At 41.0% G+C, this 16,290-nt stretch overlaps 1 protein-coding gene across 7 annotated transcripts in view; it reads left to right on the top strand.

Moving 5' to 3' along the window:
• chchd3a (coiled-coil-helix-coiled-coil-helix domain containing 3a) overlaps positions 1-16,290 on the top strand; it is an 87,793-nt gene that overhangs the window by 18,965 nt on the left and 52,538 nt on the right. For all 7 annotated transcript variants that reach the window (XM_048154440.1, XM_048154439.1, XM_048154445.1 and 4 more), the window contains one exon: positions 7,557-7,737. In XM_048154440.1, coding sequence (XP_048010397.1) covers positions 7,557-7,737 — 181 coding nt within the window. The remainder of the gene's footprint in view (positions 1-7,556; positions 7,738-16,290) is intronic.

The following is a 16,290-nucleotide window of genomic DNA, read 5'->3' as shown; positions in this document are numbered from 1 at the left end:
ACTAAACATTTACTCTGAATTCTTGCACCGGGGAATAATACAAGTCGACACCGTTATGACTTAAAGTTTGCTAAAAAGTATTTCCTACTAAAGCAAAGCAGTATTTGACTCTGGTCAAGTGTATCCATAGAAGACTGGTGGGAATGGCCTCGGCAACATACCCAGTGCATTATGGGTGTTGAAGTTTTCCTACCTATTTGGCAAAAAGGAAGACAGCTTTTTTTTTTCCCCCATCTAGTCAGGTAGCACAGATTTCAATATTTTTTGCTTGTCTGCTGTATAGGCAGCCATGTTTTATTGAAAGCCTTTTTTGCCAGCAGTGAATTACCCATTTAAAGGTGAAAAAAAAAAAAAAAATTATAATTTTTACTTAATATCATGTGGGTTTTTTTTTTTCAAACCTTGGTTTTTGAAGAATGTTTTGGCTTCTGTTTTTAAAATAATGAAACTGAAGAAGTCTGGAACTCCTGGGCTTCAAAAAGTACACACAAGCACCAAAAATGTATCACAAAATTAGTCCATCTTAACTCTAGTGAACTACAGTTAACTGTTGAAAGGTGAATTTGAGAACCAGGGCAGAGTTTCCCAAAAGCATCGTAAGCTTAAGTTGATCGTAGCTCCATTGAAACCAATGGAGCTACGATCAACTTAGGCTTACGATGCTTTTGGGAAACGCTACCCAGATCAGTTCAATTTATGAACAAATTAATCCAACTGATGTGCTTCTTGAAAAAGAGCCAACTCAACATTTTATTATGAATTTCAATCATGTAAAGCTATCGTAATGACTTCAGACGACTTGAAATATAAATACATATGGACTATTTTTATGGTGCTTTTTTGTTATTGTGGAGCTTGATAGCCCTTGCATTATATTGAAAAGAGTAGGCAGGATATCACAGAGGAAAGAAGTTATAACATAATTGTGAGCTTCATTTTTGGCTGAACTATCCCTTCAATATGCATATTATTAAATGCATTAGTGCGTGCATAAGGATACAGAACCACATGTTATATTCACTCATTGTCACACTGTAGCTCTCGCACACTCACTATCATTTCACAGCTGAAATGCAGGCGTTATGTTCCCTCTCCCCAGAGGCATGCTGGGTGCCTGTGTGTTTGTTTTCATTTCATCCATGTCACTGTGTGACTTAATCACCATTTGCTTTATTTATTCTTCTCTTTTCTCCTCCAACTTCAGAATAAAGATGAGCTTTTCGTATCTGTTGAAAATTATCTAACAAAAATGGTCATTCCTGCACTGAATCCATCAGAGTCCGCAGCCAAAGCTCCACTACTGCCCAAGAAAAATTATGTAATTAAAGCAACAGGCGCACAGCTTTGCGTATATTCATTATTTGACGATTACAGCATCAGTCTGTAACGAGGTTAGTAGATATGGGAAGAAGGAGGCGGGAACCGGCGAACATTGAACAAAACTTTAATCTCAAAATAAACAAACAAAACGAAAGTAATGCCGGCAGACCCTCGCGGACGTCTGCCGGCTACACAAACATAATAAAACATAACGTAAAGTCCAGGCCTGGTCCTCTCTCCCGGTGCAAATTTACGCAGATTAGTTCCCCTGTTATACAACCGGCACTGTCTGTCCTGGGCTTGTAACAAATTCTCCATAGATAGCCGCCCCAAAGTGTGGAGTTTTGTTCTCAAGTCCAGCACATACTGAATTTCATTTTTCGATTGAGATGGTCCGTCCTCCCAAGACTCTCTTAGGACATCCAACACCCCGCGGGGGTGGCGCCCAAAGAGAAGCTCGAAGGGGGAAAACCCCGTGGAGGCTTGCGGGACCTCTCGCACAGCGAACAACAGGGGTTCCAACCATTTATCCCAATTTTTGGCGTCTTCTTGAACGAACTTACGAATCATGGATTTAAGCGTGCGATTAAAACGTTCGACCAGCCCGTCCGTTTGTGGGTGAAAGACGCTGGTTCGAATCGATTTAATGCCCAACAATTCGTACAGTTCGCGTAGCGTACGTGACATAAACGCCGTGCCTTGATCAGTGAGGATTTCTTTCGGAATCCCCACTCGGGAGATTAAACTGAAGAGGGCGTCCGCAACACTCTTAGCGGAAATGTTGCGGAGAGCCACTGCTTCTGGATATCGTGTTGCATAATCCACAATGACTAATGCAAAACGATGCCCTCTCGCTGATCGCTCTAATGGCCCGATGAGGTCCATGCCAATTCGTTCGAAGGGGACCTGCATTAATGGAAGGGGGCGCAAAGGCGCTTTTGGAGTGGCCGGAGGATTTACCAGCTGACATTCACGACAAGACGCGCACCACCTGCGCACGTTCTCGTGAATGCCCGGCCAAAAGAATCGGGTCATGAGGCGATTTAGTGTCGCTGTTTGTCCTAAGTGTCCAGCCATTGGGTTAGAGTGAGCCGCATGGAAAAGCATTTCCCTGCGGCTCTTTGGTACTAACAACTGGGTTGTATCTTCTTTTGATTGAGTGTCTTGGGTCACTCGATACAACCTATCTTTAATAATCGCAAAATAGGGATAAGTTAGTGGTCGTCCAGGCCGGAGAGGCTGACCGTCAATTGTGCTGACCCTCTCAAACGCATTTTTCAGCGTGTCATCGTGAGACTGCTCCAGGGGAAAATCATCACGGTCCGAGAGAATCAGTCTCCCGATCCCGCTCGGTTCCCCTGAGGCAGTCACCACTGGTCCCCGGTCAGTCTCCCCCGCCTGCACTCGCACTTCCTTTCCCCGCGTACATTTACTCCAAGAGGCACCCGAGCATAAATGTCCCAATAATTTATTAAATGCGGGCCAATTCGTCCCCAAAATTATCGGGTGCCGGAGGTGCGGATTAACTGCCACCTCCACACTATGCTTTTGACCCCTAAATAGAATCCCGACTGACACCAACGGATAACTCGCGATATCCCCGTGCACACACCGTACCTTAACCACGCGGCCTGTATCCAATGCCCCGGATGAAATCAGGCTTTGATGCACGGAGGTTTGGTTACAACCCGAGTCCACCAAAGCCTGATATGTACCCCCCTTGATACTCACTGGTATCTGGTACTGACCAGCCTGACCGGGGGCGACCTGCAGGTCGTCCGGGACCCGGATCAATGTCCCCACCTCCATCACTGGACACCGGTCTATGAAGTGATCCGGGTCCCCGCAACGCCAACAGGCCGGCCCAGACCTGCCCGCCGCTCCAGTGGCGGAGAACGGGCCGAATGATTGGCGTGGAGAGAGGGGAGAAGCAGGCGCGGGGTCCAGCCCGGCGGTGGCCAGTCCCGCCCCCCTGGGCGGGGCTCTTGGCGCCACGAACTGCCGAGAATCCGTTCCACCCCGCCCCCGGGGCGGAACACGAGGCGGGCCGGGCGGACGGGACCTAGGTAGAGGGACAGGTTTAGAGAGAGAGAGGGGAAGAAGAGAGGGAGAGAGAGAGACAGATGGCAGGGGTTCGCCGACCCCTGGGCACGCCACCAAGTGGTCCTCCGCCAATTGGATGGCCGAATCCAGCGACGTGGGCCGGTGGCACTGGACCCACTCGGCGGTCTTCTTTGGGAGCCGAGTGGTGAACTGTTCCAGCACCACGCGATCGATCATTTGCTCCACGTCGCCTCCGTCGGCCATCAGCCATTTGCGGCACGAGTCCCGGAGCTGTTGGGCCAACACGAAGGGCCGGCCCGCCTCCCCCAGCTCCAGAGACCGGAAGCGCTGACGGTGCTGCTCGGGGGAGCGGCCGACCCGCTGCAGGATGGCCCTCTTGAGGTCGTTGAAGACCAGGAGGTTCTGGATGGGCAGCTGCTGCGCTGCCACCTGCGACTCGCCCGAGAGCAGCGGGACGAGCCGCATGGGCCACTGGTCCCGGGGCCAACCTGACACCTCGGCAGACTTTTCAAAAAGGTCCAGGAAGGCCTCCGGGTCATCTTGCGGGCCCATCTTCTGCAGTGGCAGCGGGAAGGGGCCAGCAGCTGCCGCGCTGGTCTCCGCGGGAACCTCCCGGTCTATCCAGCTCCGGAACCTCTCGCGGTCCTCCTGCTGGCCCTGGACAATCGCCTCGAAGCGGCGCTCCTGATCCTGGCGGAGATCTAGCAGGGCCCGATGTTGCTCTTGATGGAGGGCCGCGAGGGATGCGATGATGTCCGCAAACGGCGTCCCAGCGGCGGAGGTTGCCTGCATGGCGGCGGCTTCCGTCTTCCTTCCCGGGTTTCGGCACCAGTGTAATGAGGTCAGATGTGGGAAGAAGGAGGCGGGAACCGGCGAACGTTCAACAAAAGTTTAATCTCCAAAATAAACAAACAAAACGAAAGTAATGCCGGCAGACCCTCGCGGACGTCTGCCGGCCACACAAACATAATAAAACATAACATAAAGTCCAGGCCTGGTCCTCTCTCGTCCTTCACTGTAGTCGCTCCTCCTTTTATGCTCCCGGAGCTCCTCCGTGAGGGACTCAAGGCCGGTGCGCCTCCCAGGTGAAGCTCATTAACACTCGCGCCACCGGCCTCGCGCCGTTCCCTCACGGCTCTCGCCCGCCCTGGTCGCCACACAGTCTCTTAGACTTTTCCTAGGGGAACACATCCCCCCCCCCCAAGTGAGAGCTGTAAAGGAGCAGCCACACGACCAGCAGCAATGGAAGTGGGGGGGGTTTCATGAAATATTCAAACCCTACATTCTTGCACATTATTTTGCCTCATTAATAATACATGGCTCCTTTAAATGCTATCGCAGAGGGAAACATTCTATAACTTTAGTACAGGCGTGTCAGAATCCATTTTGTCTGGAATACACGTTGGTTTAAATTGCAGGAGAGAGCCAACAGATGGTGGGATAGCGAGAGATCAGCTCCGGCAGGTGCACAGAGGTGTGTGGCTTTAAAGGATGGTAAATTATAGTGGTCCCTTACGTACAAAGGCCAGTCTCAAAGCAAACAGCGTTTCTGTACGGCGCCTGAATTGAGGGTTTTGCGCATGGATACCGTGTAACGTCAAATAGCGATAAAACTATGAAGAATAGCCGAATAGTTCAGGTACTGTCTGGCTGACATTATCAAAGCATAGTTTATTTATAGCAATGGAGAGAGTGAGATAGGTTCCTGAAATATAGCTTGAATTATTTAGAAACTTTTTGGTTTGCCATTATTTGATTTTAAGGTCACTGTCTCTTTTCAATGGCTCTTTTTATTGGAAGTTGCTGGTATTTTGAAAGCTTGAAAGTGGCTTTTTCAGGTTTTTTCAATCAAAGGGTGGTACAACTCATTTATTTTAGCTCTGACAAACGCGTCTTCGTTAGTATGTTATTCACTTCCTGTCTTGAAATATTCATCTGCTTATTTCTAAACATATAGTATTTCTATAGCATTGCCTTCTACTGTACCTGCAGTAATCATGGATTAGGAAGAAAATTGTGGTGTTATTTTGCAGTGTGATTTTGTGTGCATAGGTATTGTAATTGCAGCATGTATGTTTTTTATCTTTTTTTTTTTTTTTAAATGAATGTAATTGGATTTAAGTGGCCTGTGTTTTTGCCCTGCACACGACACCATTGTGCTCACTTGACGCTTTTGGCCTATTTTTAGTCCTGGAAGATGGCGTAAACGCACACAATACCAGAGAGGGAAGTAATGATGGATGTGTTGTGCTCGTATGTGTCCAGTTCAGTAGACTGAGACTGGACATGGCTGGAGTCGCTCACACTTTTCTCAGGAGAACAAAATGCTCAATGATGTGTGTATTCACACACACAGTAACACAAGAGGATGACACCAAATATTTATTTTCCTTTTTGTCTATATTTATTCTTGTTTGATTTCAGGTAAAATTGTACATACAAAACTAGCAAGTATTAATTATAAATCATAGTTTGCTGTTGGCATTTGGCATATTTCATGAATATAGAACTCTTTGGGACCTTACAACCTGTCTGTATGATGAGTAAATATTCCAATTTTCTGGAATTTTTTATTTTTTAGAACTGGCTGAGAAAAATGACACGGCTCATACGAAATGAATAGAACATATACCTGTACAATATTTAGTTTCATCTCTTGACTATCAACATTTTCACCACCTTCAATGACTAATAATTTAAAAAATACTTAATTTGTTTTATAGTTTCAGGTACTTTTTGTGCAAGTTCTTCTTTTTTTTTTTTTTTTTTGTTGAAGACTAACCCATTGTGTTCCCTCAGTTTCTTGGTTCCTTCGTATTTCTCAAACTGTTGTGGAATTTTGAGCACATCTTTGGAAATCTCACATGCTTGTTTGTGTTTGTTTCAGTTACATTATAATTATACACTCCCTTATTGCTCTTTGCGGTTTCTTAAATTTCTTTTTCTTTTTTTACATGGCTGCTCTTTGATTGAAAACACAGCATCACAGATTACAGTTTGTATCTTGCCTGAGTTTACTTTACAAATCAAAGCTCCTGCTTGATGGTGCAGCTGAGGTTGCTAGGCAACTGTGAGAACCGGATGACAGCTCATAAAGTCTCTCAACATTCCAGCTCAAAATTCCAAATAGCTCTGCAGGATTATCTCAAAAACATCAAAGATTCATTACCGCCACACACCTATTAAACAACTTCAAATGAGGCAACATATTCAAAATCTCACTTGATTTATGAGCGCTTTTCCTCCTTGAGGCTTGTACTTGTACTTTTTTCTTCTTAAATCATCCCAAGCTGTGAATAAAAGCATTTTCTATGTGCAGAACTTTCTTAATCTTATTACTGAGATGTTTAAGAACTTGATAGTAATGGTTTTTCACTTAAAAAGTTTCATCTACAGAAATTAATCACACCGATGTGCAATGTCAACTCACTAATTTATTTAAAAAGTTAAATATTAATATGAATATTAACTAATTAAAGTGAAACAATGCCATACAGCGTTAATTTTTTTTCTTAATTCAATTACTGGCATAGTCTTCAGTGCATGATTATTAGATATAATGCATTAATAGTGATTCAGTGCTGTCTGAGTTTGACTGAGATGCAGGCCTGTAATTAAAATTAGCTGTACGGTTTTTCTTTTTCAGGGCTAATGTTGTTCATTTTTGGTTGTAGAAGGCTTATTAAAGCTCTTAAAATGATCCAGCCAAGAACATTGAGTGCTTTTCCTGTTTTTGTTGTCTGTATTGTTGTTTAATTTATTATCAGCAACAAAATAGACAGTGGCAGATCTATTAGGCTGCATTTACACTACAAGCTTAATGATCCAATATTTTTACTATTTTTTTGTTTGTTTGTTTGTTTGTTTTGTCCTGCCTCTTAAGGCATAATCAACTGTTTTTGAATTAGTACCTCATCACGATGGACATAAAGAAGTGCATTTGATCATCATTCAAAAGCAGCCAACTTTTTGATTTCAGGAAGATTAACTTTAGAATCAATCAACTAACCACCCTATGAACCAGCCACCCAAAAAACAAACAAACAGTCAAACTGTTTTGACTTTGTATTGAAGTACCAGTATTTTTGATATTCCTAGTATGCAGTATTGCAGTGTTGTAGACCAGAAGATGTGTCTGATGTTTTCTCTATTCTGTGCTGTTTTACGTTTAGGCTGGAAAGGGAAAGGTCCCAGGCTCATGCACAGGCCCAGGCAGAAGCTCAAGCCCTGGTAAAGGATGAGGTGAGCAGGATCCTTGCATTAGAGAAAGCCAATGCAGAGGAGAGCATCCAGAAGGCCATACTGAGAGAAAGAGTCTCTGCTGAGGATGAAAGACTACAAGCTCAGATATATGTAAGTAAATTGCCAAACACAAAGCTGCATGACTCTATGTTCTAAACTGCTAAGCACTTAGGCTTTGCTCACCCTGCACATAAATCTGAAACTTTAGGAGTGAAGTGATGAAATCTGATCTGTTTGTTCAAACAGTGTAGTCAGTATTCGGTCCATCTACGTTGGTTGCTGTAGGGATGACTTAAAGGTGCCCAAGAATGCTTTTTCACAAGATGTAATATAAGTCTAAGGTGTCCCCTGAATGTGTCTGTGAAGTTTCAGCTCAAAATACCCCATAGATTTTTTTAAATTAATTTTGGGGCATCATTAACAATGCACTGATTTACACTCAGCGCCGCCCCCTTAAATCGCGTGCTCCCTGCCACACGAGCTGTCGACTATATTACAGCGCATTTACAAAGTTCACACAGCTAATATAACCCTCAAATGGATCTTTACAAGATGTTCGTCATGCATGCTGTATGCATGCTTCGAATTATGTGAGTAAAGTATTTATTTGGATGTTAACGTTTTATTCTGAGTGAATTTGAGGCTGTCCTCCGTGGCTAACGGCTAATGCTACACTGTTGGAGAGATTTATAAAGAATGAAGTTGTGTTTATGCATTATACAGACTGCAAGTGTTTAAAAAATGAAAATAGCGACGGCTCTTGTCTCCGTGAATACAGTAAGAAACGATGGTAACTTTAACCACATTTAACAGTACATTAGCAACATGCTAACGAAACATTTAGAAAGACAATTTACAAATATCAGTAAAAATATCATGCTATCATGGATTATGTCAGTTATTATTGCTCCATCTGCCATTTTTCGCTGTTGTTCTTGCTTACCTAGTCTGATGATTCGGCTGTGTGCAGCTCCAGACGTTAATACTGGCTTGTGTAATCCCTTGAACATGGGCTGGCATTATGCAAATATTGGGTTACGTAACAGTCGGTGTTATGTTGAGATTCGCCTGTTCTTCGGAGGTCGTTTAAACAAATGAGATTTATATAAGGAGGAGGAAAAAATGGGGTTTGAGACTCACTGTATGTCTTTTCCATGTACTGAACTCTTGTTATTTAACTATGCCAAGGTAAATTCAATTTTTTTAATCTAGGTCACCTTTAAGTGCCAAGAGACATAAGTCATTGTGGAAAGACGGACAGCATAAGCGTCAGAGGCATAATTTAAACATTCATCCATATGCAATGTCCGACACTACTCACTCTTTTACCGTTCATTACATAGTGACTGCCACATATAAATGAGTGAAATCATAGCTGTGTGACTAATAGAAATTACTATGCATATGACATTATAATCACATGACATTTTGTCCTGCATGTAAAAATGTCTTTGAAAACTCGATTTGACTGGATTCTGTTTACATTTATGCATTTGGAAGATACTTATATTTATTAGCAAAATGCTCTACTATTTGAGTCAAAGGAAGACAATTTAATACTGTTTTTTTTGTTTGTTTTTTTTGCCGTTCAGTCTACAAACAACTAAACAGATTTAAATCAGCTATGCAAAAAACAATCACATTTTTGCTGCCTGTCTGAACAAAGCCTTAGAGTAATTCGCCTTTCAGGATAGACCTCTGCTCTTTAAATAATGTTGCCTCACAGGAAGTCATTTAATGTAAATTTAGCTTGGAACTGATTCTCACCCTGGCACTGAGAGCAATGTGTTTTTCAACATATTTGCTTTATTTAACACTGCATTAAAAATATAGCAACCTCTAAAAAGTCATTCTTCTCAGAGTATCCAAACAGGTACAGTACAAACATCATTTCACAACAGTATTGACGATAAGATTAAGAAATCATTAAGCAATGAGAATTTTGTTCACGTTTTCCAATAAATGTATGCAGTCGCAACGTCATAACATTTCTGGTATTTCCATTGTAATGATAAATCAAGCTATTTATTTAGAGAAAGTAGAAGTGGCAATATATTAAAATCTTTATTTATTATAAAAATAATTTAATTCCAGAAGTTTGTGTTTGGACCTTATTCCACTTATCGATCTCATTCACATCCATCAAAACGTCATCAAACTCTCTCGCACACAAAATTACTACATAGAGATAACAAAGAGTCATATATGCACATAGAAAAGTGCAGGAATGCCTTTATTGATAAACTTTACATCTTCTTTCCATTCTTTGCTAATCCAAAAGGAATACCAGTGTACACACATTCCAGTGTAAGGTAATTTTATTTGCAGGCAGCTAAATTGCCCTTGTAAACACATTGTAAGACGAGGGGCCCCTCCATTGGTTTTGACAGGGCACAGATTATTTGAGCATGAAGTAAAAAAAAAAAAAAAAAAGTGGTTCCCTGGAGAACTGGAGCTGTTTACAAACGTATGGTATTGATTACATAGCTCATTTCACACAGTCATCTCTGTAATAGAAAAATGAATCATTTTTAGGATGAGGGTGAGATGTGCTGTAATTCACGGCTGGAAGGAAGGTGTGTATGTGTGTGTGAGTGAGAGAGAGAATTGGGAAAGCATTATTGGGAACAATGGGTAAATCTAAACAATGTAAGGAGGAGGAGGCGGCTCGGCATTTTGTGTGTAGGAATGTTTTCCCCTGATTTGTTGGCGCTGGTCTCATTTCAGCATTCGCTCTTTGAAAACCTGATCACAGCAGTAGGACACTCTTTCATATTTGAACTGACTTTAGACCATAGAAATACATAGATTCCTCATTAGCTGCTGTTTCTATGGGCCACTATATATAAGCCGTCCACCATATTGGAATCATCAAAGCCGGTCCATGAAAATTCGAAAGAAAGTGGTTAGACCGTAGTTAGACACGTGAATATCTATATCTGCAATAGACTTCAGCAGATGATTTTGCTAAACTAATACAATACAACAAGATGAAGGCTAACCGTTACCATAGTAAAAGTAAAAACATTAAAAAGCACCATAGTAAAAACATGTAATATTAAATTAATACATATAAAAACACAAACCACGCATTCTTGTCTATAAAAAGGTTATCCCATTTCTTTGAGAATTTAAACCTTGGTGGTTTCACAACCAGAAGGTGTGCAATGTTGTGGCATCGTTGATTCTTACTGCGAGTGACGACACACTGACCATTCCAAGATGGCGGGTGCGCCAACGTGTCTGGAGCGGTCGAATGTGCTATCTACGTTTACATATCTATGCTTTAGGTCAGCTCTAGGTTTTAAACAGACCAGCTATAGCTGAAACAAACACAAATATGGATCCCGACAGCCCAAAGAAACAATCCATTCTAATTCAATCCCTACCCATTGCAATACAGTATAGTATAATACACACAAAGCTGGCAGCAGTTGTGAGTGAGACTATTAATGAAGCATGCTTGAGTAACAAATAGCTGGTTTAGGAGTATAACTCAATATTATGGGTTTATCAAGAGTCAGACTGTCAGATATGGAAGCTCTTTCTGCTGTGTTCTTCAGCTCATTATGGGGGCTGCTATTGGAGGTAGTTTTGTTTGATACATTTCAACTAGATGTCCACAAGCAGAATTGTATATTCTGTTTTGTTTTCCGAGTTACGTCTGTGAAATAGTAATGCACTTTTTATACTTTGGTTGGCCAGAAAAGTCTATATATTCCACAATTTTTTAGGGAAGGACAGCACATCAGCATCCATCCATCCATCCATCCATCCATCCATCCATCCATCCATCCATCCATCCATCCATCCATCCATCCATCCATCCATCCATCCATCCATCCATCCATCCATCCATCCATCCATCCATCCATCCAATTTTTTGTGTTTAATTACATAATGAATTCAATTTAATGTATTTATTTATTTTATTATATTATGTAATTATATTATTGGCTTTTTTTGGTTATTGCATGCAAATAATCAGCTTATTGGTATGAGCTAGCTGATGCTCGCTGAGACTGCTACTATTTGAATACATTTTTTCCACACTCATTTATTATTGTAATATAATTCAGGCAACATAACTAGGCAACATAAAAAAAGACAGCATTTTATATCATTCAGGCAATCTTTTCATGTCAAAGTGGGTGTTTCTTGGCCAGAATAAGCTGCATTGTGGATCATTGTAGACTTTCAGGCAGAGGTCTGTCTATGCAAGTCTTCTTAGGACATGTAAAATTGATGTAATTTTAATTTTGCACATGCTTATGCGTACAACATTTCAGGTCAGTACTTAATCGATCGTATCCTGTGATGCTTTAATTATTGTATGCAATTGTTTTTGCATGTTTTGCAGTTTTCACCGTTCTGCAAGCATTCAGGAACTGTAGGTGTAAATAAATAATATGGATCAATGAAGAAAACTAGACACGTCTTGAGATATGACTTTTCCTTTCAGTACAAAATGAACACACTCGCAGAGATAAATTAGTTGGACAGGTTCTTGTCTTTTTCTCTTAACGGAAAATTTTCACTCACGGACATCATCACACACACTTCATCCCTCTCAATTTTGAGTTCTTTTTTGAGCAAAGCTTTTTTAATAGAATTTGAAGGGTTATCACCAGATTCATGCCGCTTTTTCTCATGTAATCATCCGTTCTGACAGTGCTATCATAAAACTCTTTTCTTTTTATATCTTTTTTTTTTCTCCTTGAAATGATTTTTTCCTTGTGAAAGGCTGGAGACTAACCTGCCTCACTCTCATTGTAATCTCCCTGTTTCTAGGGACCTTCACACTTGTTTTTCCAATCCAACAATTTTTGATTTTTTTTTTTACGGTATGGCTAGATGTCTTTTAGCTTAGCAGCATGTGTGTAGGTCAGCCATTTTTGCATGGATTAAATAATTGATTTACACATCACCATGGTGACAATTGACCATTTAATAAACATAGCACATATACAAGATATAGTGAGTTAATCAATACATTATTCTTTTATCACAAAGTAATGTTCAACCTGTTAGTAATTGCAAATTTAGTTTAAATTGCCTCCAAAACATCAATAAGTGTTTGAAAGTCCTTGCAGGGGTAGTACATGGTTCTGCTGTTCTCAGCACACTTTGAATAGATGGACCTTTCAAAGATGATTTGTTAAGTCCTTTGTCCTAGCAGGCTAGCTCCTTCCTCTGACTGCGATTCTGCCTGACTGCAAGGCGTTCAATCATTAAACATCAATCAGGCTTTTGAAATGCATTCTTACTGTGAGTAAGAGCCGCAGTGCCACACTTCAGGGTTTCTGCAGTTTGCTTTGTAAATGCATTAGCCAGGCGGTGTACACGCTTACTCATGGGACGTTTACACGGGCCAGTGGGTTCTTATGGTATTAGTCGTATTCTCAACGTTCGAGCGGTCTAAGCAGAGGCAGGTCATATGGACAGCAGGATCTCTTGGACTCTTGTGGGGCCTAAAGAGTCTTGCTGGTTCACTATTGGATGCTGATAGTAACTTAAATTTAGTGGTTAAAGAAAAAAATCATTTGTTGGTATTCAATATGTTTCTTATGTTCACCAAGGCTGCATTCATTTGATCAAGATACAGTAAAAACAGTAATATTGTGAAATATTATTACTATTTCAATTCACTGTTTTCTATTTTAATATGTTTTAAAATGTATTTTTTCCTGTAATGGCAAAGCTGAATTTTCGTCAGTCATTACTTCAGTCTTCAGTGTCACATGAGCCTTCAGAAATCATTCTAATGTGCTGATTTGCTGCTCAAGAAACATTTCTAATTATTATCATCAGTGTTGACAGCAGTTGTGCTTCTCGATATTTTTGAGGAAGCCGTGATTCTTTTTTTTTTTTTCAGGATTCTTTGAATAGAAAGTTCAAAAGAACAACATTTATTTGAAATATAAACTTTTTTATGACATAATAAGTGTCTTTACTGTCACTTTTGATCAAATTAATGTATTCTTGTTGAATAAAAGTATTTCATTACTAAACCAAATTCAGTGCAGGGACTTCATTTTTGAGTGTCGATGCAAATGAATCATTGTGTCAGAGTTTTGATTCAGTTGACCTAAACTTACAGTTTAATGCAACACAAGACAAGCTTTTAAAACATTTGTCTTGACACTTTCATATTCATAAGTTACTATAGGGTGGGATTTCTAAACAAGTCTTAATGACACAGTCTCAAACTTAAAGGGATAGTTCACCCAAAAATGAAAATTCGGTCATCATTTACTCACCCTCAAGTTGTTCCTGAACACAAAAGAAGATATTTTAAAGAATGTCAGTAACCAAACAGTTGACGGGACCCATTGCCTTCCATAACATTTAAAAAAATGCTAAAATGTAACAGCATTTGCATGCAATCATCACTGAGTTGCATAATATTATGTCACCAGTAGAATTGTTGCAGTTATATTGTGAATATTTGTGCATGTACAGCATTACAAATCGATTTTGGCCACCAAATGAAAACCACATTTCCACCTTTTGCTTCTCGAAGACGACTGGAGCCTAATGCCTGAGAAACACAGCTTTTATTTCAAAGGTTGTGAACTATTAAGCTGACCAGTGCTGCTCTATGAGCATTTTATTTTTCCTCTCCTCGTTCAAGGGGATATCGATCCCTCTCTCATCAGAATTCACATCATGCTCTGGTCTTCAGACACTGTTTGTCACGTACAATAGCACCGTTGAGTGCTGGTGCCGGCTGCATTCTCTGGGAACAGTCTTCGCATGCCCAAATTAGCCTCTCCAATTATCTCGCCCAAGCCAAGAGCTCTGAGGTCGCTGTTCCGATGGCTGTCTTTCTTCTCGAACAGAGCGCTGACTCTACCTGAAACCATAAATCATTTTCCTCAAAGCCCACCAGCTTAGTAACAAAGCTCTGTTTTCTTCAGCCGAAAGACCCTGAGTTTTGCTAGATTTCTAAAAAGCACTTGCAATGTTCTTGTTTTGCTTTTCTGGATTTTTGTATGTCAGCTTGTTTGGTGGACACAAGATATTTGTAATCGCTTGCATTTCCTCAGACGTTCTGCTATAAATTTAAACTATAGTGTCACTTTCCAAATAGACCTGTTGAGTATATCGAAATTGCTCATTTTAGATGTATTGCAACGACATCTTGTGATTTCTGCACTGTGGCGAGAAGTTCTCGTGTATCTCTTCAACCATACATGCTGTCAGCGATTCTACACATTAATAAACTCGTCAAGTCTGGTAGTGTTTGGGTTTCGGTGATTCTGGCCCTCTAGCGATCTTTCAGGACAGCCAATCAATCACAACGCATATCATTTCATTCAGACACTGGCAAACCCTGGGGCGAACATTTCAATCAAACGCAGAGTCATCAATCTCCAACCCAGTGACCGATGCAACTTATTCGATGGCTGGCGACGTGATTTGTTGAGACAAAAGATCAGACAGTCTTGCAAAAGCTCCTGAAATGTGTGCCTGACATTTTCTCACCCGGCAAATCACCAGGGATTGTTGTTTTTGCAGTCACCCGAAAGTGTTTAGAAATTATCTGACTGTGTAAAGCTCTTGCAAACATTTTGTGCCAAAATATTCATTATCACTTACTTAACACTCAACTAACACTAACGCCATAGTAAAAACTAATTGTCTTTCTTTAAAGGTGCCCTAGAACTTTTTTTTAAAAGATGTAATATAAGTCTAAGGTGTCCCCTGAATGTGTCTGTGAAGTTTCAGCTCAAAATACCCCATAGATTTTTTTTTTTATTCATTTTTTTAACTGCCTATTTTGGGGCATCATTAACTATGCACCGATTCAGGGTGTGTGGCCCTTTAAATCTCGTGCTCCACGCCTCAAGAGCTCGCGCTTGCCTTAAACAACGTAAAAAAAGTTCACACAGCTAATATAACCCTCAAAATGGATCTTTACAAAGTGTTCGTCATGCAGCATGTCTAATCGCGTAAGTACAGTGTTTATTTTGATGTTTACATTGATTCTGAATGAGTTTGAGGCTGTGATCCGTGGCTAACGGCTAATGCTACACTTTTGGAGAGATTTATAAAGAATGAAGTTGTGTTTATGCATTATACAGACTGCAAGTGTTTAAAAATGAAAATAACGACGGCTCTTGTCTCTGTGAATACAGTAAGAAAGGATGGTAACTTTAACCACATTTAACAGTACATTAGCAACATGCTAACGAAACATTTAGAAAGACAATTTACAAATATCACTAAAAATATCATGATATCAATGATCAGGTCAGTTATTATTGCTCCATCTGCCATTTTCCGCTATTTTCCTTGCTTGCTTACCTAGTCTGTTGATTCAGCTGTGCACAGATCCAGACGTTCTGCCCTTGTCTAGTGCCTTTCATAATGTTGGGAACATGGGCTGGCAATATTCAAATATTGGGGGCGTACACTAGGGCTGTGCTCAGAATATCGATACAACGATACATCGTCATGAACTCCTGACGATGCGCGTATCGATACAGCAGCTGCCGTATCGAGTCTGTCTTGCTTTTAAATCTAGCCAATCACGTGATGTCAATTGACGCTAGCAAGCAATGCAAGCGCACATTCACGTTTCTGTGAGCTTTCATTCGTAAATAATCAGCTGTTTTGTCGCGAATGTGAACAGGAAATGCGCTCTCGAACGGAGAAACA

The sequence above is a fragment of the Megalobrama amblycephala genome, linkage group LG14 (genome assembly GCF_018812025.1).
Source record: "Megalobrama amblycephala isolate DHTTF-2021 linkage group LG14, ASM1881202v1, whole genome shotgun sequence".
Classification (NCBI taxonomy): domain Eukaryota; kingdom Metazoa; phylum Chordata; class Actinopteri; order Cypriniformes; family Xenocyprididae; genus Megalobrama; species Megalobrama amblycephala.
The sequence above is the reverse complement of the archived record's forward strand: the minus strand, read 5'-3'. Positions and strand labels throughout refer to the sequence as shown.